This window comes from Lissotriton vulgaris, chromosome 7 (genome assembly GCF_964263255.1).
Source record: "Lissotriton vulgaris chromosome 7, aLisVul1.2, whole genome shotgun sequence".
In the NCBI taxonomy this organism is placed as follows: Eukaryota; Metazoa; Chordata; class Amphibia; order Caudata; family Salamandridae; genus Lissotriton; species Lissotriton vulgaris.
Genome location: NC_141695.1, coordinates 691,890,892 through 691,906,194, shown reverse-complemented (window position 1 = coordinate 691,906,194; position 15,303 = coordinate 691,890,892). Strand labels below are relative to the sequence as shown.

At 45.7% G+C, this 15,303-nt stretch overlaps 1 protein-coding gene across 1 annotated transcript in view; it reads right to left on the bottom strand.

Annotated features, from left to right (window-relative positions):
• The window catches only part of CEP95 (centrosomal protein 95), a 622,972-nt gene extending 608,349 nt beyond the window's left edge, over nt 1–14,623 (bottom strand). The window contains exon 1 of the mRNA XM_086930924.1: nt 14,410–14,623. Coding sequence (XP_086787050.1) covers nt 14,410–14,440 — 31 coding nt within the window. The 5' untranslated portion in view covers nt 14,441–14,623. The remainder of the gene's footprint in view (nt 1–14,409) is intronic.
• Nucleotides 14,624–15,303: the final 680 nt, after the last annotated feature.

The following is a 15,303-nucleotide window of genomic DNA, read 5'->3' as shown; positions in this document are numbered from 1 at the left end:
TTAGGAACTAATTCTACACTGAAGTGACAGGATCGGAAGCAGTTGGAAAGAAAAATGGCGTTTTAACATTGATAGCCAAAAAGTCCAATATTGACTTACTTTCCTCCACGGCTGACACTAAGGGGAGGTGGGTCACAACTAAGTTGCTCAAAGACACAGAATTCTATGTTACAAACGTTTATGCTCCGAACACAAACACATCAATCAATCAGTGACACTTATATAGCACGCTACCTACCCGTAGGGTCTCAAGGCGCTGGGGGGGGGGGTGCCGCTACTGCTCGAACAGCCAGGTCTTCAGCTTCTTCCTGAAGGAGAGGTGGTCTTGGGTCAGGCGCAGGTCGGTCGGGAGGGAGTTCCAGGTCTTGGCGGCCAGGTAGGAGAAGGACCTTCCTCCCGTAGTCGCTCTTCGGATGCGGGGGACGGCGGCGAGGGCGTGGTTGGCTGATCGGAGGTGGCGTTTGGGAGCGTAGAAGTTGATTCGGCTGTTGAGGTAGCTCGGGCCCTGGTCGTGTAGGGCTTTGTGTGCGTGGGTGAGGAGGCGGAAGGTGATTCTTTTGTTGACGGGGAGCCAGTGAAGGTCTCTCAGATGTCCGGTGATGTGGCTGGTTCGTGGGATGTCGAGGATGAGTCTGGCTGAGGCGTTCTGGATCCGCTGGAGTCTCTTCTGGAGCTTGGCGGTGGTGCCGGCGTAGAGGGCGTTGCCGTAGTCCAGTCGGCTGGTGACGAGGGCCTGGGTGACGGTCTTCCTGGTCTCGGTGGGGATCCACCAGAAGATCTTCCGTAGCATGCGTAGGATGTTGAAGCACGCCGAGGAGACGTTGTTGACTTGCCTGGTCATGGAGAGGGAGGAGTCCAGGATGAAGCCCAGGTTGCGTGCATGGTCTGTCGGTTTGGGTGCGGTGCCCAGGGCGGGAGGCCACCAGGAGTCGTTCCAGGCGGAGGGTGAAGAGCCCAGGATGAGGACCTCCGTCTTGTCAGAGTTCAGTTTCAGGCGGCTGGTCGTCATCCACTCGGCTACCTCTTTCATCCCTTCGTGCAGGTTGGCTCTGGCGGAGGCGGGGTCGTTGGTCAGGGAGAGGATCAGCTGGGTGTCGTCGGCGTAGGAGATTATGCTGAGGTTGTGTTTGCGTACGATGGCCGCGAGGGGGCTCATGTAGACGTTGAAGAGGGTGGGGCTCAGAGATGACCCTTGAGGGACGCCACAGATGACTTCGGAGGCCTCTGACTTGTACGGTGGTAGGCGGACTCTCTGTGTTCTTCCGTCGAGGAAGGAGATGATCCATTCCAGCGCCTTTTCCTGGATTCCGACGTTGCTGAGGCGCTGTACTAGGGTGCGGTGGCAGACAGTGTCGAATGCCGCGGAGAGGTCTAGGAGGATGAGGGCCGCTGTTTCTCCATTGTCCATCAGGGCTCGGATGTCATCGGTGGCGGCGATGAGGGCGGTCTCGGTGCTGTGATTGGCTCGGAAGACGGACTGTGAGGGGTCGAGGGATCCGTTCGTCTCGAGGAAGGCGGCCATCTGCTTGTTGACGGTCTTCTCGATGACTTTGGCTGGAAACGGGAGGAGCGAGATGGGGCGGTAGTTCTTGAGTTCGGTGGGGTCCGCTGTTGGTTTCTTGAGGAGAGCGCGGAGTTCGGCGTGTTTCCAGCTCTCAGGGAAGGTGGCGGTGTCGAAGGAGGTGTTGATGATGTCCCGCAGGTGGGGTGCGATGACAGCGTCGGCCTGGTTGAAGACGTGGTGAGGGCAGGGGTCGGTCGGTGATCCGGAGTGGATGGAGTTCATTGTGCGGATGGTGTCTTCGGTGCTGATCGGGGTCCAGGCGTGGAGGGTGGTGGTGGGGGGTGGTTGTTCGGTCATGGTGTGCGTTGGTTGGTTGTTGAAGCTGTTGTGTATGTCCGCGATCTTGTTGTGGAAGTATGAAGCGAGGGAGTTGCAGAGGTCTTGCGATGGGGTGATGTCGTTGTTTTCTGCGCTGGGGTTGGAGAGCTCTTTCACGATGTTGAAGAGCTCCTTGCAGTTGTGTGCGTTGTTGTCCAACCGGACCTTGAATGCGGTTTTCTTGGCGGCGCGGATCAGCTGGTGGTGCTTCCGGGTGGCAAGCTTGAGGGAGGTCCTGTTGTCCGGTGTAGGTTCCCTTCTCCAGACTTTCGAGGGCTCGGCAGTTCTTCTTGGAGCTCTTGAGTTCGTCGGTGAACCACGGGGCTTTCTTGCTGCCGAGTCTGCTGGGCGGGGACCTCAGCGGGGCGAGCTCGTCCGCGCAGTTGCTGATCCACTTCGTGAGGTTGTCGGCGGCCTGGCTGGGGTTCGCTGAGCTGGCAGGAGGTTGCTGGCTCAGGGAGGTGGCGAGCTGGTCTGCTGTGATCTTGTTCCAGCTTCTGCGGGCGGCCTGTTGCTGGTGGTGGTGGGTCGTTGTTCTCTTGAAGGTGAAGTGGACGCAGCTGTGGTCCGTCCATTGAAGCTCTGTGGCGTGGCTGAAGTTGATGTCTGGGCTGGAGGAGAAGACTGCGTCCAGTGTGTGTCCGGCGAGGTGGGTGGGGGTGGACACCAGTTGCTTGAGTCCAAGATTGGCGAGGTTGTCGAGCAGGGTGCTGGTGTTGCGGTCGTTGTTGTTCTCCAGATGGAAGTTGAGGTCCCCCAGGAGGATGTAGTCAGCGGAGGGGAGGGCATGCGGGCTGACAAAGTCGGCGATGTCCTCGCTGAATTGTGTGCGTGGTCCAGGGGGTCGGTAGATCAGGGTGCCTCTGAGGGTGGTGTTCGGGCTGGTGTGGATCTGGAAATGCAGGTGTTCGGCGGTGGTCAGGGTGTTGTCGGTGCTGGTCGTGAGACGGATGGTGTTCCTGTGGATGATGGCGATGCCTCCTCCCATCTGGTTGGCGTTGCGGTCCCTCCGGACGATCTTGTAGCCCTCTGGGATAGCGATGGCGATGTTGGGAGCTGAAGAGGCGTTCATCCAGGTCTCCGTGAGGAAGGCAACGTCACACATGTGATTTAAAATTTTGGTCAGACCTCACGAAGCAAATTGACACTATCCCCGACTCAGCTGTACATATCCTCGCAGGGGATTTTACCCTGCCCTTTGATCCGACTCTTGACAGAGACTCCCGATGCACCTTCCGTAGTAACAGGTCACACAAAGCCCTCTCTAACCTCTGTAATCGGTTTCACCTAGTAGATTCATGGCGGTTGCAAAACCCTGATGGGACGGAATACACATTTTACTCTTCCCCACACAACTCGTTCTCCCGAATTGACTACCTATTTATCACAAAAAATGCCATCCCTAGAAGAGACGACAATAGAGCCGAGGGTTATATCAGACCACTCTTGTATATCACTGTCCGTCTCCAATGTGAAACCATCTACCCACCAATCACTTTGGCGCCTCAATGAGGAGGTACTTGAAAAGGAGCGCAATCGGTCCACCATTGAAACTGCTATTATAGAATATTTGGAACACAATAGGGGGGCCAACACTGATCTGACACGCTGGTAAGCATTGAAAAGTACTATCAGGGGGGTTATTATTTTTTTTTTTTTTTTTTTTTTTTTTTTTCCAAAACCTTTATTGCACTTTGCATAGTACACAGCGGAATGCCTACAACCCCGAGGGCCGGCCGCTATCTGAGGAGCATTTTAAACAGAGATATTCAGCTAAAAAAAGGGTAGTCATATCACAGTGTTAATAAAAGTCTTGGTGTAGAGAGCTGAAACAATAAAAGTGCCAGTTGAGCAAATATTCAAAGCAATAGTTTGAGGTTTTGACGGAGTTTTTTCTTTTTTCGAAAAACAATAAACAGAGAACAACAACAGTTAGGAAAGGTAGTGAGGTCTGACACAAATCAGTGCGTTTCAAGTCTCTAGTGTCACCTCGGGAGTTCGGGATCCTGACAGCCCACCCATTGCGTACATATCACTACTTCCCCCACCCGCCCCTACCCCCTCGGACTCATTCGGTCATGTGCTAAGAGGCGACCCTCTGCAGCAGCCCACGCCCCCCCCACACTTCTCCCTCCCGCCCAGTTTCAGCCCTCCTCGCCCTCATCGTCGGAATCATCCCACTCATCCTCACGCAAGGGTTCACAGATGTCCCCTCTGTACTCATTCCACTTCAGCCATATCTTATTCCATTTCCCGGGGCAGGCTCGGTTGACATACACTGCTCGCTCGGTTAACATTACTCGATCCATGTTTAAGCACCATTGGGACTTGGTTGGGAGTTCCGCTGCCCCCCAGCGCTGTGCTATGTCGCGTTTCGCTACCATTAGCCCCGCCGTGACCCAGAGTTGCTCATACCGGGACAAGTCAGTAGGCTCCCAAATGTTTAGCAAGCACCTCCTTGGGTCAGGTAATATGGAGTGATCCAGTGCCTGTGAAAGCGTGCGGAGTATTTGTTTCCAGTATTCCTGGATCTTGGGGCAGTCCCATATAGTGTGGAAGAACGTGCCTTCCTCCCCACACCCGCGCAGACAATAGGGATGGGACGCTCTATGTATGCGATGCAGCATTGTCCTTGTATAGTAAACCCTGTGCAGGATCTTAAATTGCACCAGCCGCATGCGTGCCGAGATGCCTATTTCTTTAGGTGACCCAAGGGCTGCGAGGGGGGTTATTATTAAACTTAAATCTGCCATGAACCAGGACCACAAAGAGGCCCTAGAAAACCTAGAATGGGAAATATCTACTCTGGAGACTAGGCACCTGCTTGACAGAAAAGAAGAAACACTGAATAGGCTGGCCAATAAAAAGTATGAGTATAACAAACTAGTAAGTGAGAGAGCAGGGGTATGCTCTCTCAAATTTAAAGTACAGAAAAACACGATAAACTCCATTAAAGATCAGTCTGGAGTGGCTTATTCAGACCCTATCAAGTTCGCAGACATATTTAAAGACTTTTATGAGCGTCTCTATGCCAAAAACGCGGAAGTGGAAGGAGCCAAGATTAAGGACTACTTAGGGGAATGTGTTCTACCGTCTCTATCCCTCGATCAACAAGTGATCTTAATAGCCCAATCATGATCCTAGAGGTTGAGAAGGCCATAAAATCACTAAAATGTGGGAAGGCCCCCGGACCCGACGGGTATAGTGCTAGGTTCTATAAATGCTTCTCCTCTCTGCTATCACATCCACTCCTCCACCTGTTCCAGGAAATCAATGAAACAGGGGAGACGAGGGGCACACTATCGGAGGCCATCATCGCTGTCCTGCCCAAGGATGGGAAAGACCCAACACTCCCCAAAAACTATAGACCTATCTTGCTTATTAATCTGGATTGTAAGCTCTTAGCCTCGATTTTAGTCAACCGTCTCCAGAAAGTTCTGCCCAAACTTATCCACCCCTCCCAGGCAGGCTTTTTGAAATACAGGCTGTCCAGTGACAATACTAGGACATTAGCACACGTACTTGAGAAAGCGAAGCTTATTACCACCCCTGCTGCTGCAATCACACTCGATGCCGAAAAGGCGTTTGACAAAGTGGATTGGACATACTTGGAGGCTGTACTAAATTAATTTAATCTAGGAATGTCCCTTTATTTCTGCCCTTCAGCTAGAGTCAGAGCGGGAGGGTCGTTCTCCTCATCATTCCGACTACAGCAGGGAACCAGGCAGGGGTGTCCCCTCTCCCCTTCATTATTCTTATTAGCTATCGAACCATTCATTCACCACATACGGAGCAATAAGGACATCTTGGGAATCCCCTTTAAAGATTTTACGATAAAACTAACGGCCTATGCGGACGACGTTTTGTTCGTTTCGGAAAAAGCGGAGGAGGCTATACCGGCCCTCATGACTACTATTGAGGAGTTCTCGAAGGTGTTCGGTTATAAATTAAATAAGGACAAAACGGAGGTTAAACTGTTGAATAATCAAGGGAATAAGGAGGTGCTGGGGGATTCTGGTCTAACTTGGCAACAGGGTTGCTTCAAATACCTGGGGTTGGACTTTGACAAGGACCGAATTTCTACATTACGAATTAACGAAAACATACTCCTAAAGAAAATGTCAAAATTACTCGATGGCTGGTCTCCTAAGTACCTATCTTGGTGGCGTAGGGCTGAAAACCTGAAAATGATGGAGACTCCACTGGTAAACTATCTGGCAAGTAGGCTACAGATGACCTTTTCTGATGACTTCTTACACAAGGTCGATAAGCTCTTTGGTACATTCTTGTGGCAGGGGAAGAAGCCCAGGATATCAATGAAGAAGCTACAAATAGCTAAAGAAAAAGGCGGCCTGGATCTCCCCAACTTCAGAAATTACCAAACTGCGTTCCTATGTAAGCAAGGTGCACAATGGCTGATTGAAGATTCGGTATACACCCCGCTGTGGTTAGATGTTGAGAGATCTCACTGACAATGTTCCCCTCCCTGCTCTACTCACCGTAGACCTCACACACCTTCCCCATTCGAAATACATCTTATTGAACACAAGACGTGCCCTTTTAAGACTTGATCAATCCCACAAAACGGATTTAAAAACACCACCTCAGTAGCCTTGTGGCTTAACCCTGCGCTTGAAATCGATGGGGAATCCCTCCATTGGGAATATTGGTCTAAAAAAGGTGTTAATTTGGTGAGTGGCCTCTATGATGGGATATACCCTCTACCGTTCTCGTTTCAGGCCATACACCATCTCGCACCGATAGACTTTCATGACTTTCTGAAGCTAAAAGCACTCCGGTCCACTCGCTCTATGAAACCCTCCGAGCCATGGCTTAGGACCCATATAACACGAATCAGGGCAGGGGGACATTTTGTCTAGAGAATATATCAACTTCTCCTCACTCTACCCGGGAAAACTCACAGGCGTAATGAGATACGATGGGAGGCGGAACCCAATTCTACGGGACTAACATTCGATTGGGACAGGATTCATACTACTGCTTTCTTGAACAAAGTCTCTCCAATATTATCACAAACCAAATATATGTAACTTAACAGGACATACTGGACGCCAGATAGGCTTTTTATACTTCACCTAAGAGATAGCCCTAAGTGTTGGAATTGTGACTCAGATGTAGGGGATCTGGCCCACATGCTTTTTAACTGCCCATCCTTGGGAAAATACTGGGGGAGAATTTTTTATTGCATAGAACATATTTTCGCATAGAACATATTTTCAACATCAAGCCTGCAAGAATTTGTCTATGTCCTACTGGGAGTACTAGACCCGAATCTAGTCAATGATAATGACCGCCAACTGCTTGATCTACTGCTCACCTGGCCTGTAAAGTAGTGTTATGTAAGTGGAAGAACGCTTCCGAGGTATCCTTCAAGATGTGGCAAGAACGGCTATCCTTTCTAAGAGGAGCAGATAATCCCGCTCTGCATTCCTCCCCATGGCGCGCTTCCCATAAGAAGCTTTGGAAATCTCTTGATGCTTCATCATTCTCATTTGATCCTCCGTGAGGCATTGTAGGTAAATGTAAACACTTGATTGTGAGGTATAGTCCACTCGTCATTGTATACTTCGTGTTAACTTACCATAGATTCTGTTGGGGTACGAGGGCAAAATCATCACCGTTAACAATGCAACTCTCAACTGACACTCGAACTGTGGGACACATATAGAGAATGTAAGTAAAGTAGGATGGACTACTGCAATGGCCTGTTGGTCTCGGCAAATGAGGAACAACTACAGAGACTACAGGTGGTCCAGAACATTGCCGCTAGATTTGTCCTCAATGCCCACCCAAGATCTGCCTCACTCCCCCTGCTGACAAAACTCCATTGGTTGCCAATCAGACAGCGTGTAAAATTTAAAATCTGCTGCACAATTCACAGATGTCTGTATGGCAATGGACCCAAATATCTAAAAGAAATATTCAAACCCTACATACCCAGTCGAACTCTGCGATCCAGCATCAACTCCAGGTTCCTAGGATAAGAAAAGCCAGGCAGGGAGGGTAAGCCCATTCATAAAGGCCCCATCCTTTGGAACTCATTGCCCTCTGTTCTCAAAAATACAACCAACTTTCAATCTTTCAAGAAGTCCCTGAAAACTTTTTTATTTGTCACCTGTTAGGTCTGTTCCCCCTTATCTCACTGTACAATTACTAGTTCTCCCTTACCTTACTGTATAATTCTTAGTTTCTGGTTCTTTTGGTTATACGAAAGCGCGGAGATACCCTTCCGAGGGTTGACTTCCAGCGCTATACAAGAGCATAAATAAGTAAATAAATGTAGACCCAGGGCTCTGGACAGGGTCATAGTATATGCAACAGTACATGTCTGTGTAACATTTGTTGATTTGGCTGTCACATTCGGACTTTTGATTTGCGTCACTATGTAGATTATGTAATTATGTATTACCCTGCCTTTATTTGTTATGATTTTGCTGATATTATGTATGTCACTCATTTTATGAATCAATGTACCTGTATGCTTTGCTTTTTGCTTTCTTTTCTTCTTTATTTTTCTTTTCTCAATAAAAATGATTTGAATTAAAAAAAAAATGTTTGATATAAAAAAAGAATTATTTTCAAAAATAAAAAAAATCAGTGTCCCTTCTGACAGTTATTCAATAGAGCCTTTTTTTCTGCTAGGCCTTATATGATAGACAACCACTTATGATAAAAAGCTTTCTCTAGTACTTATTAGCCTTGTACCTATTGGCCTTGTATGAACAGTTGTCTCTCTCAAAACAATTGTAATCCCCAGGTTCAAAGATTGGGGTACCCTTGTTATGTTATACACATATCTTGCTGATAGGTGGCATGCCCAAATCAGGGTTAGGGAAGTGTTTACTACACCACCTGGGGTGAGCACACCAAGGGTGTTGTCAACCTAAGGTCAGTAGCCTATTGGCTACTGCCTCGAGACCCCTGGAACACACTCTAAATACAGTATTTAGGGGACAGCCCTCATACCAGAATATAGGTTAGACGACTTAGGAAGAAGAAGGACCAAAGAGCCGTGCAGGAGTGGAGAGTAAGAAAACGACTGACTTGGCCCTAGCGGCCCGTCTCCTCCTCTAGGGACCCTGCTTCCACAAATTTGCAGGGCCCACAGCCAGCAACCTCTAGAAACCCAGAGGACATGTGTTGTCTTCGACAAGGACTCCATTCTGCTGTGGACACCAGATTTGTCCAGCAAAGAAACCAACTCCAGCCTCCAGATCCAGGCACATCCACAACACTGCACCACTCTCCACCCAATACCCACGGCCCCAATTTGAAAAAAACATGCACTCTGAAACGTCTCTCTGGCAATCCTAACCTCATCTACACCATTGGCTGACCTATCCCAGACTCCTCCTCAACACCTGAAGCCTCTGTTCGAGTGGTTCTGTCCCCCCATAGCAACTAGACCCAGCTAAGGAAACCAGACCCCAAAAGACACCTCTGCATCCTCCGTCCCCAAACTTTGGGGAGCCCAGCTGCCGGTGCCCTGGTGTCCCCAAGCTATCCAACTTACCTGTCCAGCTGATGGGAGTCCTCGCCCAGCCTCCTGGTCCAAGCCTGCAGCATTTCTTCCCGACAGACCTCCTCCATTGGTTTATACTGGGAGCCCCACGCCAACTTTGCACCCTGCTGCCAGAGTGCCACTGGAGGTCCGACTTTAGTGCCTACTTGTGGCCCCTTTGTACTTACCTTTGATCCCAGGCCCTTACCTAGAAACCAAAGACCCACCTGTGACCGGTGCTCTTCCAAGTATCCCTCGTCTCCATAGCACTTCATTGAGCCAAACTTCTCCTTCGAGCTCTGTACCCGGCCTGCCCTGTGCCCCTGAGGGTGCACTCTTCACCAACCTGCCCCCTGCCCTATGTAAGTGCTACCAGCCCCAGACTTAACTACAAAACCGAGTACTCACCAGTAAGTCACTCACCTTGTTTTACTCCACAGAAATACATTGAACTGAAACATTACATTGCCTATCTTTAACATTGCAAAATTCTAAAAATTGTAACTGACTGACATTTACAGAAAGCTTTCTTAATACTGTAAAGTATTTACTGCATTTACAAAACCACATTGCATTCTTGAGAAGTATTGCCAGTCTTGCAAACTCTATAACTTGCCTGCACTAAGTGATTCTTGGTTCTAGTGATGAAAATAAACTAACAACTTTGTGTAAAAACAATTGCTCTGGATTCAGTCTTTGAGTGTGTGACATCATTTCTTTCCTGAGTGTGTACAACAAATGCTTAAGACTACCCTCTGATAAGCCAAACTGCTCAGCCACACTACCACAAAAGAGAGTAAGGTATTAGCTACTTTAGCCTCTGCTATACCTCTGGGGATCCACTGGACTCCGTGCAAATTATACATTACTTTGGTATAGTATATACAGAGCCAGCTTCCTATACCCCCAGTTTTCTCACATACTTCAATAACAACAGCCTCCTCAGGAAGGAATATAAAATGTTAAGTTTTCTAATCTACAATGTATCTAATTTTTTTCGTAAGGATTAGCCAAAAGAAATGTTCATCAACTTTTCCTTATTTAGTGTTAGTTTCCAAAAATCACTGGGGGTTTACATATCCTATCCCATATCGTCCACAGATCTTGCAACACAACAAGCAAATTGGTTTACTCCTAAGAACATTAGTCAGAGGCCAGAAACTGATTTGGATAATTATATGGTAATTTAATAGAAAAAAAAAACGAATCAGTTTGCCATTTACTATCTCAAGGGCATAAAAGCACAGCATACAAAGTATGCTTCAAGACAGTGAAATTAGCACATTCAAGCATTTTATTAAAAAAATCAGGTATCATGAATGAGGTAATTTATACATTTTCAGTCTTAGAAAAACTAAACAGCATTATTATCCAACTCATCTTTCCTTCCTAAGATAGAGGCTCTGCTTGTTAATAGAAAACCTTGCGCTACACCCTCTACAGGACCCACAATCTGATTAAATGCGAGAGAGACTGCAGCCCAAGTTGTGCACCCATTGTCCATAGGGGAAACTTGTCCTGCGGCTACTATGCTATACTTGTGCTGTGAGTGGGAAGAAGCTTGGCTGCTGCCTACCTAGCTTTTAAGTGCAACGTTTCTGGTGTTGTCCTTGACCCAGGGACATAACCACTAGACCGCTCACCCAGATGTCCTGTTTGTACTGTGTCAGAAATACCATAATGGCTGAAGACACAACACACAGGAAGAACACATGGACTAAGATATCATGAATTAGACTTATAATAAATAACATTACAAAGTATTACCATCGAACTGCAGGACCCAACCACTCAAACTAAAGCACCTTACAGTCAGTGAACTTGGGAACAATTCCAGAAAACACACAGAAAGTTGAGAGCCACTACTCAAAAAACTTAGTGAAAATTGCCAAGAGAAGCAAATGTGGTCATGCCAGCAAAGATGATTTGATATATGCCCAGACCAAGCAATAAAAGTAAGGCCTGAAAAGTAGGGTATCCCCAGTGCAGAAGAGAATCAAGTTCCATTTGGTGCCTACATGAGAGTAAACAGACCAACAGGACTTTAAAAAGAAAGGTCACAATGGTTTAATTCTCAAAACTTGAAAATTAGCTGAAAATTGTGTGGGCTATTTTTTAAACGAGTCAGTATGGGTACATGCAGGAGCATCGCGAACCCCCTGTTTAGCAACCACAGCGAGTGGGGGGTTTAATGAGCTTCTTTCTGCAACTCAGCAAACGAAAGCTAAAAATTAAGGAAGAAAGAAATAAACAGGAGTTGAGAGAAAAGGGAAAGAAGGATGGAAGATTCAGAGGGAGGAAAGGTGAAAGTAAGAAAGGGTTAAAGAAATGTAAAAAATGTGATAGGATGGATGCTTGGGTGAATATATAAGTGGATGGTTGGTGCCAGAGTAAACGGAAATTTGGGAGGGTAATGGATTAACAGGTGAAAGATTGCCAGAGTAAATGGAAACTGAGTGAATAGATGGCAAAAAGGATCAATTGATGGATAAAAAGCTTTATTGATGGCTGAGTAAGTCAAAGGATAAATGGATGGATGGAGGCATGCATTATTGATGGATGCGTTAATGGACAGATCGAATGATAAAAGATTGAATGATGGATGAAAGAACGAATGGATGACAGAATGTAAAGGTGAATGGGCAGACAGCAGGTTGACTGTAGGGTGAATGGATAGATGCTTGGAAGGAAGAGACAAGGGAGCTCTTCTATGAAGGGTCAGGCTCACTTGCCTAATGCCATCAGAGCTTTGGTTCAAAGTGGAGGTATTTAGATTTTCTGGCTACTCTTTTGGGTATATTCACACCAAAATGATGGGCATCTTTTCTACTCTGCACCATTATCTTTGCAGAAATTACTGGGAAGTTTAACAGTAAAACTGCACAATAACCCTTAAATATTCAGTATCCCCATCAGCCTTTTGCTTTCAGCGTAGACATGCGAAATGAGGACTACTGCTAAATAAATTTATGAATATTGAGGAGCAAAAGACCACATCCAAGTAATCAACGAACAGCTCTAAAGTTAAACAACTTCGCCTAAAGCAAAAGAGGAGTCTGAAACCATAAAAGCCTATTTTATTGTTTGGATACAAAAAGGAAAGATCAGAACTAAAGTGGTACAACATTTAATACAAAAATAAGAACAAAAGCAGCAGATCACCCATTCAAATTAACTCAGTTTTGATAAAAATCTATAAAAAAAAACATTGTGCTGAGGCAAGGAAACATCTGTTGGTTATTCACAGTTCTGAGAGCAGCAGAAAGTTCTATAAAAAAAAAAAGATAGCTGATTATTAGTTTGTCGCGTTTGAAAGCTTTAAAACCTAGTGGGATCATACTAGTAATGTCTACACCTAATAGCAAGTTATTAACCAAGTACATTTCTCTAGAATGCAAGAATTAGATACAGAGGGAAAGTTAACAGTGAAACACTGGGAAAAGGAGGCAAGTACAAGTGGTCATAAGACTTAATACCTGTGCAGGTGTCACCAATTCTACATACAGGTGTAGGTAAATACTCCCGCCTGTAACGACTCCGAAGGCGCTAATTAGACCTACCGACAATCCGAAAACCTGGGGAAAGTACCTGAAATTCTGTGTGGAAAAGTTGGAGCTGGAACCTGCCTGGAAATCTGGGACAGACCAAACTAGCCTAAGCAAACAAGCTTATGCGGCAGCAAAAAGGAAATCCTTTTTGGAGGATAAAGATTTATTGGCAAAACGTCGGCACAGCTGGACCATCATGAACTCTTTCAAAACCTTAAAACCACTTGCATATTTAGTAACACACTTCAGCAGCCACCTAAATAAAGACTTTCTAGCCTATCGGATGGGGATGCACTTGGCAAAGGACCTGCTACCGTCCGACCAGACGGAAAAATGTCGCCTCTGTGGGTATAAAAAGGAATAACTTGTACATCTTTTTTGCACATGCCCGGCCCTGATAAGTCAGAAACAACTTTTATTGAAACCTAACTTCAACGACCTAAAAATTCGCTCCTGTACACATGCAGTTACTCGGAGGATTGGAGGATCCTCTATAATCCTGGCTTGCGGGGGGGTCAAATTTCTGGCAAAAGCAAAAAAAGCCTTAGAATCAATTGAACAGGAGGATCAGCCAATTGGCGGGCCATCAGGGACCCTTTTAATCCAAAGACCTGACAATGCACACAGGCCCTAACAAGATAGAGGCAGAGAGACATAAATGCAGTTTTTAAACTTTGTATTGTAATTTTGTCATGTAAATTTTGTAATCATTTTAATTAATTATGCTAATAAAACTTTCTGATTCTACTGACAATCCGCAACACGCACAATATACTGACAGCACCTTCAAACATCACAGAGAGGTGACTCACCCGCGAGGAACTTCCACTTTTGTAATCTCCCAGTCTCATCATTAGCACGACATAAGCAGTGACTCACACAGCCAAGGCAGACTAAAAGCGGGCAACTGTCACTTCAACGAATAGCGCAGTTCCTCTTGAACCTTCCATCGACTTCCCTCGTATGAGTCATGTTAATTTTATAATAAAAATACACTTTATACAACACTGTTATCAGTCCCCAAACATAAAAAAAAATCGCAATTAAGAACACGAATACTGCCGGACTAACAACGCTAACTCATCGTTAATTCGTTTTCTGAAAGTTTACTTGTGATCGGACCGAGCGATAAACTCCTAGAGCGAAATACTTAACATATGACAATGTTATTACACTTTAAAACTAATGCGTTACCACATTTGATCATGCCTTCCTTCAGTTCTACATTTGCACTTTGTTGATCGACTGGTGTATTACAAATACCAAGAAAGCTTGCTATGCAAAACTACTCGACTTTCTAAATGTGTCCAAGGCTCATCTCAACATACGACACTGCAACATATAAAGAAGACACATGCGAGTAAGCACAGAACTGCGTTATGTTAGACAATTTTATTTAGTACACCATCAGAAAGATGGGTTAACATGAATGAAAAAAAATGCTTGGCACTACCCACCTTTCTCTTCCGTTCCCATGTCGGACTTCATAAATACAGCTGCTACGCTCAGAAGACAGACAACTAAAATACAAATATTTCAGGAGAATACAGAGAACATTCTGCAATTGTGCAATGAATCAGACAGAATACAGGGAAGCTTCCGCCCTTCCAAGAAGTCAGTCCTGGCATTTAAACACAAGCCTAGTTTCATTGGTTACCAACTGAAAGAAACTTTGCTTCCGGATTTTAACGTCGTGACATCATCCTAGGTGCAAGCGTAGGGAGGTGCTATTTTAAGAGAGAAATGTCGCGACCATCTTTAAAAGTTTCACGGTGCCATTTTGACCATCTCCGCTCGTACAAAATGTACCGTATAGTAATATTTATGTAGTACTTAATTAGTCAAGGATTTGTGAAAAATTGTGAGTACTTTCATGTTCGGTTATCTCAAATTAGGTGTTAACGCGTAAAGAAAAACATTTTGTATTCTTATTAATTGAGAGCTAACCGACGAGTCGCTATATATTTTGGGATACATTTACTTTATGCCGATTTTGAGTTTATAATTTAACTCTCAGAAATCCTTGTGACTGAACGGTATTATATATTGTGACGGAACTGTATATTTTTCTTCACGTAGGCGCATCCTTAGTACTTCACGGGAACCGTTATCAAGCTAAGGCCTCTGTTAAAAGTAATTTCCCCGAGCACAAACTATTAACTCTTGAGAAAAAATCATGATGTCTATTAATCTGATAAATGTATAAAATAAACACATTTAAATACGTTTCTCAAGGTGAGAGAAAAAGAAAAGTGGTATTTGCGGATATACTTTATAGGTAATAAAGGGTCTGCGGTTTCTACAAGATGGCGTCCTTATTCAGCGGATCTATAGGTCCCCCCTCCCCCGTG